Genomic DNA, 20,081 nt, shown 5'->3' with positions numbered 1-20,081 from the left:
TGAGGTGGAAATCTAAGAACAAGGGCAGCAAATATGCCAAAACTCAAACTTTTGATTATCAATGACATCTATAAAAATTAATCCGGCCATTTGCCCATTTTCAAACATGTTGCATTAGGGGAGAACAATGCTATAGGTTTGGCTTGCTTTGAAACAAAAAAGATGCCTATATTTGGCATTTGGTAACATTTCTTCACTTTACAGAATTATTATAACATTCACAAGTGGCTAGATGAAACCAACACTTTATAAATAATGTTTGATTAGGGAATATTAATTTTTCCATAAACATGGGGAGGGAGGAAGAGGAGGAAGAGCAGCAAATTACCAAGAATACTGTGTGGAACCATGAAAAGTTTGGGATAGACCTAACATTGATTTGCTTTTTATTTACTAGACAACTTTTTTTCTCTCTCTCTCTCTTTTTTTTTTTTTTTTGAAATAACAGGGAAAGAAATTACATCTGTGTTTTTTTTTTTTAACAATAAAAATCAGACAACTCACAACTCTTATTTAGGTCATGGAATTATAACATTTTTGGATCACAGACTCTTGTAAGAATCTAATGAAAACTATGACTTATTGTCATATGTAAGGGCCTAATGAATTAGATCAATTTCTGGTTGTTTTACTTGTCTGTTTGAGTAATCCATTTAACTATTCCTATGCTAATATCATATTATTTTTATTACATGATTTTATATGTGCTAAGGCCAGACTACCTCACAATTCTTTTTAAAAGTATTAATTCAATGGGAAGTGAATGAACTTTTTAATAAATGCTTCCAGTAGCACTGAATAATCATCTGGAAAGAAGCAAAAATAGACCCCTACCTTCATATCATACACAAAAGTATGGATAAAGACCTACATTTTAAAAATAAAATTTTAAAAGTATTAGTATATATCTAGAGTCAGAGAAACCCTAAGCAAGAGAGAGAACCCAGAGGCCAAAAGGAAAAGATATGTATCTTCAACTACATAAGAATTAAACATTTTGTCTTGGCAATATCAATTAGAAACAAAATGAAAAGACCATAATAGACTGGGAAAATATTTCTCATACATGACATGTGACACAGAATTTCACTAATGTACGATCATTAAGAGAAAGACAATTCATTAGAAAAATGGGCAAAGAAAATAGAAATTTACAGGAGAACCTGGGAAAGACTGATATGATAATTTAAAACTTAGTCATTGCAGATAATACAAATCCAAATGAGATACAATTTTCAACCATCAGATTGGCAAAATTTAAAACACATAACACTGGTAACAATGATAGTAGGTAATATTTATTAAGTGATAAGTATAGGCTAAGAACTTTATGTGGACTAGCTCATTTAATATTCACAACAATGCTAAAGTGTAGATTTTTTTTAATATCACGGAAACAGTTCACCTAGCAAATGGTAGCACCGAGATTTAAATCTGATGCCTAGAGCCCAAACTTCTGTTTCAACGTAGGCAGTGTTGATGAGGAAGCCAGGGAATGGGCACTCATACATTGCCTGTAGTGATGGCGTGATTTTCAAAAACCTTTAGAGAAAGTAATGTGGCAATAAATATTAAGATTAATATAAAAAACTCATTCTCTTTGACCTGCCATCCCAGGAATAAAAGAAACACCAGGATCTTGGCATTATCTGTTCTTTGACTACTTGGTAGAATTTACCTGTAAAACCAGCTGGGCTTGGTGGTGTTTTTTGTTGTTTGTTTGTTTGTTTTAAATTTTGTGTTCTATTTTGTTGTGAGTAGATTTTAATTTAGTTTTTACTTTTTATTTTATATTTTATTTTTCCCATAAGCCTCCTAGATCTTACTTTTCTTAAATGTAAAGATTAAAGATTTATTTTCAATTTTTATTGCTTCTTGAAATAGTTTTGCAAAATTGCATTTTTACTAGGAAGTCATCAGTGCCATCCACTAAGTTTTTGTCTCCTAGCTCCCTATCTGCTTGATGATGCTGGTAGTGGGACTGGGCAAGCCACGCTCAACTTGCCGCTCTGATAATCCCTGCCCTGGGCCCTCAGCAATCTCTGTTCACCTTTTCAGCCCTTCAACATCTGCTACACCAAGTCCTCATGTTCATTTCTTTCTGTTGAAATAATCAGAGTGGTTTTTGTTTACCCAACAGAACTCTGACTGTCCCTGACACATCACCCACATTGTGTTTTCTAATTTATTAAAATAAAGTTTATGATGATCCCTTATTGATTAAAATTTCTGCTATATCTGTTGTGTCTTTTTTTATCTTCTAATGCATGTGTTTACTTTTACTTAATTTTTACCTATCTCCAATAGTCTTTTAAAGTAATAATTAACTTTCCATGTTGCATACTGTTACATTTTCAATCTTTTTTTCCAATGTACAACTTAGAGCAATTTAAGTTTCTCATAAGTTACCTGCTTTAGCCGCATGTTTGAATGTAGTATTTTCACTGTTCAAGTCTAATCTTCTAATTTTCTTTTTTCTTTTTCTTTTTTTTTTTCTTGAGATGGAGTCTTGCTCTTTCACCCAGGCTGGAGTGCAGTGGCGCAATCTCGGCTCACTGCAACCTCTGCCTCCCAAGTTCAAGCGATTCGTCTGCCTCAGCCTCCCGAGTAGCTGCGACTACAGGCGCCCGCCACCTCGCCCGGCTAATTTTTTGTATTTTTAGTAGAGACGGGGTTTCACCGTGTTAGCCAGGATGGTCTCGATCTCCTGACCTCGTGATCCACCCGCCTCGGCCTCCCAAAGTGCTGGGATTACAGGCGTGAGCCACCGCGCCCGGCCCGTATTCATTTTTAAACTATTTGCATTGTGATTAAGTAACCTGATCAGTATGATTAAATTTTGTGATATTTGCTGAGAATGCCATTATAGTTCCAGGAGTGGTATATACAAAATTGTCAAATTGGGGGACACAGGATTCTATGTATGGATCTTAATCAAGCTTAATTACATTGTTCAAATCTTCCATATCCAAATATTTTTGACTTGTCAGCTTCTGAGAGTGATACGTTAAAATATCCTACTCTGATGATGAATTTGTCAGTTCCTCTTTTTCCTCTTTATAATTTTTATAATTCTGTCACTTTTTTTTGCTTTAAAGCATTGGAGTGTGAGAACATAATATATAAGGATATTAACTGCAGCAGAATATCTTGGCGAAAAACTAAAATGTCATTACTAGTGAATTGGCTGAATTCATTGTAAAAAATATTATGCAGACACCAAAAAACATGAAATTTGTTCCGTATCTAATAATCTACAGGAGGTCCATGTTAAGTGAAAAAGGCAAGTTGCAGAGTATGTATATTGTGATCCCATTTTTAGTAAACGAAACAAAAACTTCTATATTCATGAACACGTTTCAATATGTTTGAGTTTGAAAAAAGGCTGTTAACATCAGCTCCTCTAGGTAAGTGACTGGAGGGAGTAGGAAGGGTAGCGTTAACAAATATCTTTGTATTTCACTTCCTATGAGAACCATGTTTTTATTTGGGCAATTTAAGTTAAGCCTAATAAGAAAATGATGATGATCAGCAGTCATCTTAGGGGGTCTGAGAAAGATATGCCATATGAAAAAAGCAAGTCACAGGGTGGGCGTGGTGCCTCACGCCTGTAATCCCAGCACTTTGGGAGGCCGAGATGGATGAGTGGATCACTTGAAGTTAGGAGTTCGAGACCAGCCTGGCCAACATGGTGAAACCTTTTCTCTACTAAAAATATAAAACTTTGCCTTGGGTTTAGTAGAAACCCCATCTCTACTGAAAATATGAAAATTAGCTTTGGGTGACACAATGAGACCCTGTCTCAAAAAAAAAAAAAAAAGAAAAAAGAAAAAAGCAAGTCACAACTGTTATAATCCAATTTTTTTTTTTTTTTTTTTTTTTTTTGAGACAGGGCCTTCCTCTGTCACCCAGGCTGGAGTGCGGTGACACGATCTCAACTCACTGGAATCTCCACCTCCTGGGTTCAAAGATTCTTGTGCCTCAGCCTTCTGAGTAGCTGGGATTACAGACGCATGCCACCCCGCCCCGCTAATTTTTGTATTTTTAGTAGAGACAGGGTTTCACTATGTTGGCCAGGCTGGTCTTGAACTCCTTACCCCAAGTGATCCACCCACCTTGGCCTTCCAAAGTACTGGGATTACAGGTGTGAGCCACTGCACTGGGCCATAATCCAATCTTATTTAATGACATGGACATGTTGATATGAATTAAGGAAACATCTGGGAACACATACACTAAATCGGTATTCTTATATTCAAGTTGGAGGATTATGGAGGCCTTTTCATTGCTACATGTCTGTATTCTTTGCATTCATTTTATACATATATATTGTGTGAACAAGAAAGATAATTTTTTCTTACAAAAAGCCTATGGACTCTCACCAAAAACAACAGCCGAGACATATCTGCAATAAAATCCTATGTACAATTCCAGCCACTTCACAGACTCTCTGAAGCCCATTTATTAATCACCCAAGTTTTCCTCCAGTAGACACAAGGAGAGTTTAATGGCAAAAAAAATTCATTGACCTGCCGATTACTCCCACATATCCTAAGAGGAGCTGGTTGCAGGGGGCACCGTAGCTGTAAAATGGAGCTTAACACCGTTCCTGCTCTGTGGGTACCCACCTGTGTAACATGTGAGGGATGAGCTGCTGGCCTTGATGCCAAATCATCTAAGTCACTAAAAATCTCAAAAGGGGAGTGTGGTCTGTAAATGCATATTCAATGCTATAATGTAATATTTGATACTGAACGAGAACTTTTTTCATTACAAATTTGTCTGGGGGTGAGGATGCCAAATAGAACTGAGCTCCGGAGAGGTGAGAGAAGTAGCTGGGAAAGCAGGCAGATTAGCCTCCTCGGAACCATGCTTAGGAATCTGAACTTTATCCTGAAGGCAAATGGGGCAATTACTTAAAGGCCTCAAAATGGAGTCTTTTTAGGATTACTTTGGCTGCATGGTGGAGAAAGAATTGAAGGGAGCAAAATGGAAAGTTGGCATACCAGTTGGGAGGCTGCTGCAGTGACTCAAGAGACAATGGCTCTTGAGCAGTGTGTAACAACAGTCAGAGTAGGAATAAGTCAGTGGTTTGAAGAAAGAGACATTTTAGAGGTAGAATAACACTCGGACTTATTGATTTGGGAAGAGGGGAGCCAAAGAGGCTGTAGTTAAGATTCCCAGGTTTCTGGCTTGGACAACTGGAAGACGGTGGTACCATATGGAGATACGGAATGCTGGAAGCAGCAATGGGGTATTTGAAGGGGCTGAAAATAGTAGACCTTAAATGTATATTATGTTTCTTTCTTTGACTCTGGGAGATTGACAGAAGGCCCAGGAATGGTTTCCAGGGTGAGACACCCACTTCCAAGTCTCCTGCCATGTTTTTCTGAGAAGAGCGACAGCTCCTGCTGCACTCTTCTTCTAGTCCTTCCGCCCTTCCCTCTGCTCTGGACCTCTTAGCCTTTCTCCTCCCACTTCCTCATCAACACAGAGCAGACGATCCATTCAGGAGAAAGTCACAGTGAAAAAAGTTACATGAGCCTGAGGGTAGAATTTAATGATAACAAGACACATATTAATAATTGATATATATCTTTTTATTATGCACAGATAAAAGATTTAAAACTGTGGTTATCAAAACTATACACCTAAGCATCTTCACAAAATAGCTGACACACTGAACAGAGAAAAGAATACAACAGGGGTGTTCAGACTGGCCACAGGGATTTTAAGGGTACTCTTTTTACCCTCATAGATGATGAAAACCAGCAACAAAATCAGGCTCATTCAGGAAAAACCAGAAGAGAGAAGTATTGTATTTGGAAACTGATAATAGTCCTTTTTAGAAAAACATCTGTCAGTTTCATGAACAACCCCCAGATAAAACAAACATGAAAAAAATCACATAGGACTCACCCAACAAAATGTGCTCTGTTAACACAACCAGCAGTACAATCATCATTCAAACCATGAGGTAGTTACAGTACAAAAAGACTGGCACGCGTGTGAGCACCCCACACACACTCACAATCATGCCCACTAAGAACACAAGCAGGAAATGGATTTACAATCTTATTACAAGGCAAAGAAAAAAACCATTTTTTTGTTTAGAAAATGCTATAGAAACAGTTTAGACAGAAGAAATCTCTGGCTTTTTAAAATACAGAGTAACAGCTGGTAAACACCACATGGTGAAAAGCTATAGCGTATTATACAGACAATCTGCCTTGGAGTTTGGGGCATTTTAACAACAGCTTCAGCATCAAACAAACAACAAAATGGCCTCTGCAAATTAAGGGTGTAGCCTGCAGAAATAGCAACAGACGGCAGATACAAGAGTTCAGCTGAAATACAACAATACTTTTAAAGAAACTTGTAGTACACATTATAAAAGTAGAGCTTGTACTTTGTATTAAAACTGTAAAGTGTGAAGCAATTAGAAATACTGTAATGAGAAGCTAGGGAGAAAATACCTTATTTTTTTCATGTTCATTTTTTAGAAACATTTCAGAAATACTTAACGACATTCACTCTCCAATATGAGATTAGGTTTTATTGACACAGATTTCTTGACCTGAATAATAATTCTGACAATGAGACCCAAACAAATAAAAGGTGATTTTTTTCCTCTCTCTCTTTTAAAAAGATCTTTTGGTTTGCATCTATAAATTTGTAAATTAATTTTAAATTATTTATAAAATCATTGGCAATGTAGCATCTCTCTTAAAAATATATATTTAAATATATTACAGAAGGTTTTAACCCTGTCCTTCTAAGACATCCATCTTTTAATATCTCCTAATAGCTAATTTTCTTTTTAACACGATGGAAAAGATTTTTTAAAAAAGCAAAGGACTGATCGAAAGAATTCACAGTAGCTGAAATTAAACATTTCATATGGAGTAACTTAAATTTATCTAAAACACTTAAATATATCTTTATACACAAATTTTGTAGTAAAATATAGCTATAAGTGACTTAAAGACTCTAGTCTTCTTTGAAGACATCTTTAAACTTTTTTATACATAGAATATGCTGAAACAATACATTCCACCGAAGGTTAGGCAAAGCGCAATATTTTCAAACACAGGTAGCGTAATCTAGGTCCTCCACTCTGATACCCTTCTGTTAAAAAAAAATTAAAGGAAAAAAATTCTCTAAACTCATGTCTTCTTCGTTTGTATATGGAAATCTGGAAATTTTTCAGTAGATCAATGTAGATAGCCTGGAAATCTCAGCCCTGAAGTAATCTGTTTTGGTTAAAATGTTCCTTATTGAAAAAAAAAAATGTTCCTTATTGAATGTGTATATCTATCAGGTAAGTCATATTATTACTCAACGATTTGGTAAAAATGATTGTCAATTTCCACATACTTGTTTCCCATGTAGACACTGCCCTAAGGTTTTAAGCTTCATCAGGATTACCTACTGAGGTTCCATTCACAGACAACCAGGCATAACTTCCTTATTTTAAGGGCAGTGGGATTTGCTTATGAATATTTTGGGGGTAGAATCTATCTTGTTCTATTTATGGAATTCTAAGTTGTTTGGGGGAAATTCTGGAAAAAGAATAATTTGCAATGAAGCTATCTTCAGCAGTAAAATAATTTAGCATGATAATTCCCCTCTGGCATTCTTTTTTTTTTTTTTTTTTTTTTAACAAGGAGGTATCACTGAGCTTATTTTAGCTGCAAAGTGGCATCATATTATTCCATTTAATGAAATTCACCTCAAGCCCTTTTTGACATATTAAATATATGGGATATATTTAAGGCAAGAGAAGTAAGGCAATCCAAATGAGTGCCCTTTTCCAATCTCAGCACTGTCTTGGTGGAATTGGTGACACTATTCAGATAACCAACTGGAGACCGACAGGATTTGCCATGCATTTGCATCTTGCTAGAGTTTGGTTTTTATGAAAGGGCCTATTTTTTTTTAAGTTGACATATTTTGAGTGGAAACGCTCACCCTACCAAATATACTTAAGTTGCAACTCTAAAAGCATAAGGACATTTTCAGATTTTCTCTTCTTCAACTGAGAAAATGAATGTGCCAGGTGACATATTATATACTTGTACTTGCATACACATAGAAATATATCACTGTGCAAATTCGTCCTTGACTTTATAACTGAATTTCACCTCAAATTATACATTAATTTGTCAGAACAAAATATTAGGAATGGGCACAAATCTGTGGTTCCTGATTTTGGTCATTTTCAATTTCTGTAGGCCTGTAAGAAATACAAAATTTGCATTAAGACATTTTGCAGTGGTGTATGCAAGTATGGGAAGAAACAGGAAGCTGATAAGGTCATCGGCATTGGTTTTGGCCCAGGGCACAAGAAAGGAATGTTGCCTTAACACTTGTCAGGGTGCAGTCCCTGAGGGCAGCACCCATCAAGGGACACATCAGACCCCACAGGTTGTGGCAGCAAGGTCAGAAGTGTGCATCCAGACGAAGGTGCAAATTAGACAGGAGGATCGCTTAGAAAGCCTCAAAGCATTTCTTGTTTTACATCTTGGTTCAGATATAAAGAATCTTTGGCCGCATCTCCTCACTGGTTCTACTACCTGGCTATTAACCCTTTACCAACTCCTTGAGTCTGGGTAAAACTCAGGGCCCCAAATTATGGATGTTCTCACCTGGACAAAGCAGCATTTTAAAAACTGGCATGTGTTTCACATTGAAAACCCCCAAGCCTGTGAGGGGCTGGTGGAGAAGACCACCATTTTAGCTTTCTCACATGAATTCTAGTGTGGTACAGAAGCCCAGGGTCATGTTTATACTAGCCCTGGGTGTGGGGTGAATACAATGGGTGATCTTTATACTGAAATTCACTCTGTCTTTACAAGGGAACCAAAATCCAGCCCTCTGAGTCTGGACACGAGGCTCAGCCATTGGTCCTGCCCTTGGCAGTAGCTGAGCTGAGCTGGGCTGGGCTGGGCTGGGTTGGGCTAGGCCGTGCTGCTGCTGGAGCAAGGCGTGCTCTGCGTGCTGCCGATGCTGTGGGCAGCACTGCTGTTTTCCGAGGCTGGCGGGGAGGTGGGGACTTGCTGCCTTCCTGCTGTCTCCCCTGCAGTTAATAAAGAAAAGGCAGAGTCAGAGAAAGACGCATATTATGTATGTGCATTCCTGAAAAGATCATTTATTCCGCATTTGCCATTTTAACCGATATTTTTCTCAACCAGGGCAGAAGCAACTAGACTAGGTCCTAGATGGCTGGAATACCTTCTAAAATAAGGTTTTGCTATTTGTTGTTTTATTTTTAAAGCATCATGAATGGGAAAAAGAAGACAGCTGACTGACAGGCAGCTCTAGTGGCTAAGACCTCTGAGAGTTGATGACAAAGTCCCTGAATTTCAGGGTCCACAACCTTTGATGAAATCACCACCACTTGGTCTGTGTGAGCTGGCAACTGACCAGCACCTGTATTCAGGAAACACTGTCCATCTTCTCTCATAAATACACTGTAGGATTTGGAGGGTGTGACCTTTAAATTGTAGTTAAGAGAACCCTGGAAGTTTGGGAGCCTTGTTGTGAATGCACTTGTTAAAAACAGGAGTGAAATACAGACTTTGTCCTAGCTACAGTAGAGAGAGCCTTGTGTGCCAAACAGATAAATTACCTGAGAAACCGGGGTGGGGGATAGCTGCTATTGGAAAAACCTTTTGGGGAAGGGGTTTAGCTGTTTGCACATGGGGACTGCAGTTGCCAGCGAATGGCCTCTCTTCCCCACCGAGGTTCCCTGTGGGGTGCAGTGTGAGTATCTCCTAACACTTTAAGCATCCCACTTTTCATTACACACCCCACTGCATTTTAGCTAAAGCCATTCATCGTGCCAAATGTGCAGTGCTTTGGAGAGGAAGGAAACCTCAAGTCACACACATGGTTTGCATTTACCAGTGCAAAAGGCCCTAGAGTTAGTCTTCTCTTCGGCAAAACCGGCCTCAGTGCAACCCTCAAAAAATGGCTCTAGGTAGGGAAAAGCGATCAGGGCTCTCCAATAAAAAACACTGCATTTACTTTGAAAAGTCAGAGCATAAACTTCATAAACTTCTTGTAAGCAGCATCCCCTCCTTCAATGTGGGAAACCCCAGAGGGCCAGGCCTGTTTATGAATGAACCTCCTCTTTCCTGTCATGCTGAAATACACATCTATCAGCCGGAGATAAGCAACCCTCCCAGCTGCTTCATTAAAACAAAACACTCGAGGAAAGGCCCTGCCCTCCAGTGCAGGAACTTGGCCCCATTACTTCCATTCTCTTTCTGGGGCCCCTCAAAAGCCTCTGTGAAAAAAGCAGTTCTGCAAAATGTAGAACTGGCTCATGTCCCTGGGTCTGGTTACAGCTTTTTCTGTCACCCCTTTCATGAACCACACAGCTATACACACTTTTGCATCAACCTCAAAGTATTTATGTGCTTGTTGTAAGTTTGGCCCTTGTTGTACTTCCTCTAATTATCTTTTCTTTTGGGATTGGCGGGATGGATAGGGGACTGGGGTCAATATTCCTGAGAAGCGGAGAAACACTGCTTTTTTTTTTTTTTTTTTTTTTTGAGACGGAGTCTCGCTCTGTCCCCTAGGCTGGACTGCAGTGGCATGATCTTGGCTCACTGCAACCTCCACCCCCCGGGTTCAAGCAATTCTCCTGTCTCAGCCTCCCGAGTACCTGGGACTACAGGCATGTGCCACCATGCCTGGCTAATTTTTTGTATTTTTAGTAGAGACACGATTTCACTGTGTTAGCCAGGATGGTATCGATCTCCTGACCTCGTGATCGGCCCACCTTGGCGTTCCATAGTGCTGGGATTACAGGCGTGAGCCACCATGCCCGGCTGAAACACTGCTTTTGACTTTTTTGGAAACCTATGTTTTGGACCCTCCCCAGCACTGCCCTCTACTCTTCATGTGTGTATAATTAAGGCTGGGGAAATTAGCCTCCATGGCAATAACTTTCTGCCAAAAATTCACTTTCCCCAGAGTAGGAGCTTTATTTCTAGAAGGGAATCAAATCTCTTAACTATTCTGAGGTCAAAACAAAAACAACCTCCAGAGACCCAAACAACTCTAGATATACTTTAAGAATTTGACTCCCTTACAAACCACATGTTGGTCCATACCCAGCTGGATCCTCACATAATCAATCAGAAGGACTAATGTGGCTATGCATGAACCACATTTTAAAAATATTTTTTCCTATTTAAATAAGGATACATCTGAAAAGCAGGAGGCCAACTCCATCTTTTTCTTTTTTGGCTCACCTGGGCTTTGTTTGCTCAGCCCAACAGCAGGTAAAAGAGAAGGCCTTGCTTCATCAAGCAATAGGGAGCAAGTGTGCTCCTCCAGGATCTGCCCTGTGCTTGATTATTCACATTCAGGAAAAGCGCCAGGACTATGCCCTGCCCAGGAAGCCTGAATATCTGCTTTCCGATGTCTATTTGCCAAATATAATTTGTTGCCATGTCAGTTTATTTTCATCAGTGCCCATTAAAGAGACCTTTCAACTTCCCGAGTTTTGGGAACTCTTGTTCTGGTAATGCAAAACACTTCAAAACAAAACCCCAAACAAAACAAAGAAGCCTCCACACTCAAGACTGCAGGATGCATCTCACCAGCTGGATAAGTCAAGTTAACCTAATATTATATTGACTTTGATCCAATAATGGGCCAAGGTGAGTCTCTGTCTGAGAATCTGCTGGGAAATATTGAAAGTCCCCTCTTCAGACTATCCTTTCCAGTTCTGTGGCTATTTTCACATGTAAGATGCAAGGTTTCTCAATATAACCATGTTTTAAAAATAACGCTTACCTTTTGACAGAATTAAGAAAAAGTTTTTTCACTGTCAAATGGAAGTGATGCTACAGAAAAATTCACCATGAGGAAGAAAGTTGAATGTACAGATGCTTCTACTTAATGGGCCAACAGAGACCCCTGGGTTTTCTGAGATGGGTCTTTGGCTGTCTGCTCTCCACTGCAGTGGTCTCTGATTTCGTGGAGCACCAACTTTCTCTAAAACATCCCTTGGGTGACAAGTATAACAAGGCTGCTCCTAAAGGAGATGGGCAGGGAGGACCTCGTGGCTAAGCAGACTAGGCCCAATTAACACATCTAAGAAATTCAAGGAGGGCGCCTTGCTCATAAATAAATATCAGACTTGGCCAGCAGAGGAAATGTACTCAGTCTTCCTGCTTTCCTCCTAAAATATCAAACCACATTGAGGGAACAGAGATTTGAGAGGAGGGAGAGTGAGCAGGGGAGAGAGGAATTTGGTGCCTGACATACTCTGGAGGAGGAGAGTACACTGAGGATAAGGACACTAAGGATTAATTCCACCCATCTCACAGTTAGCCTATGGCTGGGCCTAGATACTGCCAGAGATGCCTCAAGAAATAGAAAAACAAAGCCAGGTGCAGTCACTTACAGTGCCAGCTACTTAGGAGGCTGAAGGGGGAGGATCTCCTGAGGCCAGGAGTTAGAGACTGCAGTGAGCTATGATCTCACCTGTGAAGAGCCTCTGCACTCCAACCTGGGCAACATAGAGAGACCCTGTCTCTATGAGGGGGAAAAAGAAAAAAAGAAGCAAAAACAAACAAACAAAAAACATTTCTTAATGGAGAATGTTTTATTTCTTTAGCATGGCATGGAGTTGTCCAGATCTGACTTCCTGCTACCTCTTTGGTGTCTATATTACAACTGTATTCTTATTTCTAACTCTTTCACCATGGCAGGTCCTGGGGAAGAAACTATTCAAGAAAGATGTGAATAGCATGGGAGGACTCTGTGGGGAAACAAGAGAAGAGTTAAAAAGAAAGGTGAGGGCAAGCTTGGTATTTAGGCCAAAGGAGACTATTGCAAATACTCTCCATGAGGATTATTACAAATAGGAGCAGACAGCTGTTCTTTATCTCCCTGGAGGGCAGAACATGAGGAAATGAGTTTAAATGGCAGGACTAGGGATTTAGATCAGATAGAAAAGAACTTGCTGATTATGAGGATTGGTTAGTTATAGAGGGAATTTATGGAATCTCCTTCTCAGGAGATATTTAAGCACAGGATTGAAAACCATATACCTGGGGACACTTTAGATTTAATATTCCTTGATGCTAGAAAGAAAATAAAGATATTTTCTTCTAGGTCTACGTGTTGGATGCAATTTTGTATCAATTAATGTCTCAGTTTCTTGATCTCCTAACTGTAATTAATTCACAAGCTCACTCTTTAAGCAGAGTGAACGATACTACCTTTAATTTAGAGAAGTCTTCAATCACTTTTTATCATTTTCAAATTTCACTCCTCCCCAGCCTCCACACAAAAGACTCTTCTTTTGCAGCAAAATTCTCCAGGAGGGGTGAGTTAGATGTTGTTAGAAGTCACGGGGAAAAGACTATATCAAGAATTAAAGTTTTTCACAATGTCCTGCCTACTACTTTCTTTCTATATTCCTGCAGTGTGGCCAACCTGTTTGTATATGGACTTTGGTTTACTGTGGTATCTTCCCTGCCTTTGTGGCCCCTGAATAGGATGCAAAATCTGATAATAACTAAGAAGAAGAAGAAAAGCAAGAGGGAAAGAGAAATCAGGTGGAGGAGGAAGGCTGTCCTCCACAGCTATCGCTACAACCCTGAGTCAGAAACTGGACTTGAAGCTCTGGTTTGTTCAATGGCTAGACTTGCTACCTTAGTAGGTGTATTAGTTGTGTTTCCCTTTAGTCAACACAGAGATAATCACTACTTCACAGGGTTATTAGGGTGAGCGTACTTAAAACAAGAAATGCGTAAAAAAAGCTTTTTCAACTTTAAGGCTGCTCTGATGTGTAAGCAGAAAAAAATCTAAGCGTGTAAGGAACACTGTTTCACAGAGCATAATAAAATGCTGAAGTTTTGAATTAGGTGTGCCCGTCCCAACTCATCAGGCAGTTTTCAACAACCCTCCATGGAACACACCATGTGTTCTTAAAGCAAAAGTCAAGCGCATACCCAAAAGTCCACCCAAGTCAGGTAAGAGATTTTCACTAGAAGTAGCTCTGGAGGTGCCAATGTGTTCAGAGGCCTGAGGTTTCTCCAGGTTCCCAAGTGTAGCCCGATGAAAAGAGAAACAGCAAGAAGACAGACTAAGGTGTGATAAGGTAGGAGGCAAGAGACCAAGTCCCAGGGATCATACAGATGCAGCTGGAACAGATGGAAACCCCAATGTGACTGTAAAGAAGGCAGGCTCCACTCTCTTTTCACTCAAATGCCCATATCATTATTTTATAAAACCATTAAACACAGAGGTTAAGATGAATGCCTTCGGCTTTCCTGGTGTCTATTGGTGTGTCTTTTTCTCTCAAAAAACAAAGCACCTCCCGGAGCATCTGGCCATTCATACCCTTCCCCCTTCTTCTTACCCTCCCCTCAGTTTCCATGAAAGGTTAATACAAAACTTAATTCTTCAGATTAGAAACACTTCTTCTTTCTCCAGTGAGACTTCCCTTGTCAGTTCTCCATTTTTCTGACACAGTTCATCAGGTCATTGCTTTCCTAAAGGTTGGCATGTGTGCCTGTAGCTGGGTTTCTGCCTGACCCAATCTGCTTATAATCAGTCTGTTTGTTTATTCTCTTCCTCTGAATATATGGGAACTCCACGACAGCAAGGACTTTGTGTTGCTCATGGCTATTTTACCAGTGCCTAGAATAGCGTCGGCATTTAACAATAGCTTAAAAAATCCGTTGAATAAGTTAAGTGAAAGAACGAATACATGAGTGAACAAACCAAAAAAATTTAGCTGACACTAAACAGAGGCAAAAAGAAAAACCAAAACACATGTTAATTAATGTTTATTATCTGATAAGCAGAAGGAAGATAAAAAGATTATGGCTACGTGACCTTTGAATTTGTAATAACACAACAGGAAGAAAAGAGTGAACTCTGAATCAAGAAGGCAAGCCTTCAGTCCTGGCCGCTGTGCCTGGGTAACTTTGAGCTGGTCACATCAGTTCTCTGGGCTCAGTTTTCTCGCTATGTAAAAAGGAAATGCTGATGCAGACTAGTAATTTTCCAAGGACTCCCTTTAAGAAACTGATAAAAAAAAAAAAAAAAAGAAAGAAAGAAAAGCAAGGGTACGACTTTGCATAGAGATAGTGCATTTAAAGGCATTGACTTGCATTCCTTTCCCAAATCTTACCAGAATGACAGTAAATGGACTTTTAAAGGCATAAACACATGAAAACAAAGATAACAAAAGTAAAGATAACAGCAATAAAATATTGGAAGCTGGTGAGGAAATGGGTGAGTAGCAACTGACTTGGCAGACTCAAGAGAGCCGAAACCTAAGCCAACAGTGGGAAAAACTGAGAAACAAGCAATTTATGTCACCGAACCCTTAAAAAACTCAGGGAATGGTGTCATCAGGCACCTCTGGAAACCTCCCTTCAACATATGGCTATAAGCAAGAGGGGTTGGCTGAACTATGAGAAGCAGAATAGTTCTCTAAATTTCCTCCCTCACTCCACTGGGCTGAGATCTGCCCTTCCTAATCCAGGAAGAAGACGGGAAGTTTACTCTCTTAAGAGGAGGAAACTGAAGGTTCCAGAAATGATCAACACCAGGCACATTTGAGGGCAAGAGTACCACATTCAAAAGGGGGGATTCAGCAAACATATATTAATACGCATTTTGGCTCACCTGGGCTTCTTTTGCTCAGCCTAAAAGGAGATAAAGCCAGATGGCCTTGCCTCATCTAGCAACAGTGAAACTCTGAATCAAGAAAGTAGGGTTCCAGTCCTACTTTGTAACAAATTTGTCTCCTGCAGAATTTGCCATGCGCTTCACTATTTGCATTCGGGAAAAGTGCCAGGACTATACCCTGGCCGGGAAGTCTGGATATTTGCTTTCCGGTGTCTATTTGCCAAATATAATTTGTTGCCATGTCAGTTTATTTTAATCAGTGCCCATTATAAAGGTCTTTCAACAGCCAGTCCTATACCTTTCAAGCAGGAGGCAGAAAAACATATTTTATGGAAGCCTGAAGAGCTAAAGAGGAAAGATCCAATGATGAGGTATCAGGGATTCATCAATAAAATGGCTCAGTCAGATCATCTTAAAGAAGTTCACAATCAATACGTCCCACCCACAGCTTAGAATTTCCTCATTCTTTTTTTTTCCTCATTCTTAAATAATCCTATATTAATATTCTCAGATGATACTGCACCCATGAAACAAGAATAGAACTTTTTTAAAAGAAAAGAAATTCACAGGAAAAAAGTTATTAGAATTAAAAAAGTTATTGGAATTAAAAAATTTGAAGCCAGTATTAAAAACTCAGTAGAAAACTGAAAGATAAAGATGAGACAATCTCCCAGAAAATAAAGAAAGCAGACAGATGGAAAACAGAAAAGAAAGGAAAATTAAAGGACAAGAGGTTCAACTTCCAAATAAAATGATTTCTAAAATGAGAGAAAACAGAAAAAAGGGGGTGAGAAAAAAATAAATCATTCTTAAAAATCTCAGTACTGAAAGATATGAGTTTCTAAACTGAAAGGGCCCAATTAGTGACCAGCATAATGTATAAACATACACCTAACTCAAGAGATATCATTGTAAAATTCCTTCCAGAAAGAAAAAACAGGTTATATACAAAAGGGATCAGGAATCTGCACAGCTCTGAACTTCTCAACAGCAATCCTCAGAGCTAGAAGACAATGAGGAGGGCTTTCAAAAGTCCGAAGGAAAAAGTGTCTATAATCTAACATTCTATATCTTGCCAAACTGTCTACCAGGTGTTTCTGTTAAATGAGGATATTTTCAGACATGTAAGGTGTGAAAAACATTTGCGTCCTCTGTACGCTTTACCAGCAAGAAGAAAGGCAGGAGATACACGACACAGGACATCCACAACTCAAAAGAGAAGTGAAGGGAATGCACAGAATGGTAGCGAAGAAGATCATAGGAAGACAGTAGTGTCCAGAAATGGAGGGAACCGGTTCAGACAGGAGCAGGTCAGAGGCTCCAGGAAAGAGCTGAAGAAAAGGAATCAGTAGAACATTCCATATGTCTCAATGTATTAAGAGGAGATTGAGACAGCTGGCAGGGTCAGCAGAAGAATTAATGATAAATACATAGAAAATTAAGCTGATGACTGAGGCAGGAGAATGGCAGGAACCTGAGAGGTGGAGCTTGCAGTGAGCCAAGATTGCGCCATTGCACTCCAGCCCGGGTGACAGAGCGAGACTCCGTCTCAAAAAAAAAAAAAAGAAAAAAAAGAAAAGAAAATTAAGCTAATGGGGTAGGGTGGGGAAAGATAATAATTAATTCTAGGGAAAATTAAAAGTCATGCAGGATATTATACTACATGAGTTAACTGTGATTAGCATTTAGGTAGTCATAATAATGTAAACAGTAAATGCTGCTCTAACCAAAATGTCAGTATATTTCTATTAAGAGGATGGTGGGGGAAGGGGACGTTTTCCATAACAGGAGGTCTAGAGCAAAGGTGTAAACCTGCAAAGTCAAAAAGCAGCAATATACTCAGGTTATTTAGAAGTATGGATTAACGTCCAAAAGGATGAGCTAAGCGCCAAAAATAATGCTCTGGGGAGTGAGAAAAGAAGGTAAGGACAGTAGGGGTGTGATTTTTTTTCATAACGAGTCTTGTAGGATTATTTCAACCTTTAAACTATTTGCATGTACTACTTTGATGAAGCTAAAAAGTTTTACTAGAAAATAAAAATAAAAGCATTTGTTCCTCCCTTCAAGAAAAAAACAGATAAGATTTTGCATGTGACTTTAGGGACCTTCATGGACTAGAAGTTAGGGACCCCTGAACTAGGTAGGGTTCCTAGGAGCATGAACATTCTATGGTTCCAGCACCATTTCAGCCCCCAAGCACCCCTCCTCTCTATAGCATCTTAGGAGAGAATGTAAGTTTTAGGAATGGAGTTTTCCAAACAGAATTAATCCAGCCTTAAGGGAATATCTCTTATTGTGCCCAGAGTTGTCATATGATAAAGTGGGAACCCAGTCTTTGTAGAGTAACACACATTCCAGGTATGTAAGTAGATATCCACAATCCAAATTTGTGACTTGGTTTTGTGCTCTGTGCTGCACATGGAATGGAAAGCGTAAACAAAGGGAAAGTTATTCAAATTAAGGATTGTTTTTCACACAGAGGCAGATGCTATCTGAACCCCCAAATACAGCATATACGATCTGTGAGTTCCACAGCTTCAATTACTGTTGAAATTGAACGGACTGAGCCAGTATTTGTATCCTAGCTCTCCCCATTGCCCACTGCATTATAATCTTCCTTATTAATCTAAATTGCTGCTAGCTGACCCAGGTAACAAACTGAAGGGGTTCTGGAAAAGAACTATCATGTGGTCCTGAAGTGAGTCTTCTTCATGCTTGTATGATGCTGGTATTCCTCAAGAGCAATCTATAAAATGAACCAGAGGCTACAGTTTTTAATAAAAAGTAATTTTGAAGCTGTCTCATAAGTCATGCCAATGGATTTTAAGCCCAAATGACAGTGTCTATAAACCTTTTACCTTCTGAATCAGTGTAATTCATTTTGCTGGAAAGCATCACAGGAGGGAGGTCTTTGGTTTCATTTTTCTTAAATTTACTTACAAACCTATTTCTACATTAACAGTACTTGAAAGGCCCTCCTGAAGTCTCTGGCTTGAGGGAAAAAGGATCAGTAACAACAGACTTCCAAATTCAATGAGGATGAATACATGCCATACCACCAAGCTTTGCTTTTTATCAGGTTTGTGTGCTTGGCTGTGGGTAACAGTCTGGATTACTGGGGGGATTTCAGTGGGGTGTGTTCCAGTAGTGAGTATTATCTGGTTGCCCTATATTCTTCCTGGACCTGGCTTCCTGGCCCAAGATTAGCTATGAGAGTGCAGCTGTGTGCCCAAGGCCAGTCAGTGGCTGAGCAGGCACATGGTAAACATCTGTGGGTGACCCAGTCTTCTTGGAGGACTTTCAAACTCATTCCCAACAGCCAACACAGGCTGCCAACAGCCCTAGAACCTCTCAGCCAGGCAGGAGGTTGGAAAAGTTGCAAAGAACTGTTAGCTTGAGATCTGAACATGTCAGTATTCCTGCGACAAAATTACTTACTTTAAATGCTGCTCTGCTAAATTCTGTCTTTCTGGTCCTTTTATAAACTGCTCATGAGGGAGAATCCTCCTAAACTGATTCACAGATGGTTATATAATACTCAGAATCATGACACTGGAGTCTTATTTATTTTGAGACAACTTCTCTCTCTGTCGCCCAGGCTGGAGTGCAGTGGCACCATCACAGCTCACTTCAGCCTCAACCTCCCAGGTTCAAGCGATCCCCACCTCAGCCAGCTGGGACAAGAGGTGCACACCACCACGCCACGCTAGTTTTTGTGTTTTTTTGTAGAGACATGGTTTCACTATGTTGCCCAGGCTGGTCTTGAACTCCTGGGCTCAAGCGATCCTCCTGCCCCTGCCTCCCAAAATGCTAGGATTATGAGAAGTCATTTTTTAATCTTTCACGTAAACATACTTCACTCAAAGTATCCTGACTAGGAACAAGCATTTGAGGACTCAAAGTCTCTCTATTCAAGTCTTCTACATTTTTGCCAAGAGGTTGCCTTTTGGGTGAATGTCCCATGCTAGGCATGAAAGAGTCCATTCCTCTCCTTCTGGCATAATCTAAAATACCTCAGGCAGGAGATGTAGTATTTAAAGTGAAAATTCTGATTTGAATCTGACACTTTTAACTATCAGAGGATCACTGTGTCATGCTTTTATTCTCAACAGCTTGACGTTTTGTCTAGCAATCAAGAGGGTAAAGATATGACTCTCCAAAATATCCTTCAGTACTTCCTTCCTCTTTAAATCAGCCATCCTTTCAGCTTGGCCGAAGGGGAAGCCAAAGATCATGGCATTCATTGGTTTAATGGACAATTAATGAAATTCTAAACAGAGAAGCTGGGCCTGCCACTTGCCTCTGACGGATCAATCTAGCACAGTTTACCTAGGTTCACAGTGTAAAACTACAAGGATCCAAGAACAAACAAGAACAAGACCGATTTTATACATTCTAGTTCTCCAGAATGC

The 20,081-nt window shown here is 39.6% G+C and overlaps 1 protein-coding gene across 2 annotated transcripts in view; it reads right to left on the bottom strand.

Annotated features, from left to right (window-relative positions):
- Positions 1 to 5,578: 5,578 nt before the first annotated feature.
- Positions 5,579 to 20,081, bottom strand: part of TGFBR3 (transforming growth factor beta receptor 3) — a 205,999-nt gene continuing 191,496 nt past the window's right edge. For both annotated transcript variants that reach the window (XM_004026122.5, XM_004026123.5), the window contains exon 17: positions 5,579 to 9,079. In XM_004026122.5, the coding sequence (XP_004026171.3) occupies positions 8,961 to 9,079 (119 nt within the window). In that variant the 3' untranslated portion in view covers positions 5,579 to 8,960. The remainder of the gene's footprint in view (positions 9,080 to 20,081) is intronic.

The sequence above is a fragment of the Gorilla gorilla genome, chromosome 1 (genome assembly GCF_029281585.2).
Source record: "Gorilla gorilla gorilla isolate KB3781 chromosome 1, NHGRI_mGorGor1-v2.1_pri, whole genome shotgun sequence".
NCBI lineage: Eukaryota > Metazoa > Chordata > Mammalia > Primates > Hominidae > Gorilla > Gorilla gorilla.
This window is presented reverse-complemented; position numbering and strand designations above follow the sequence as displayed.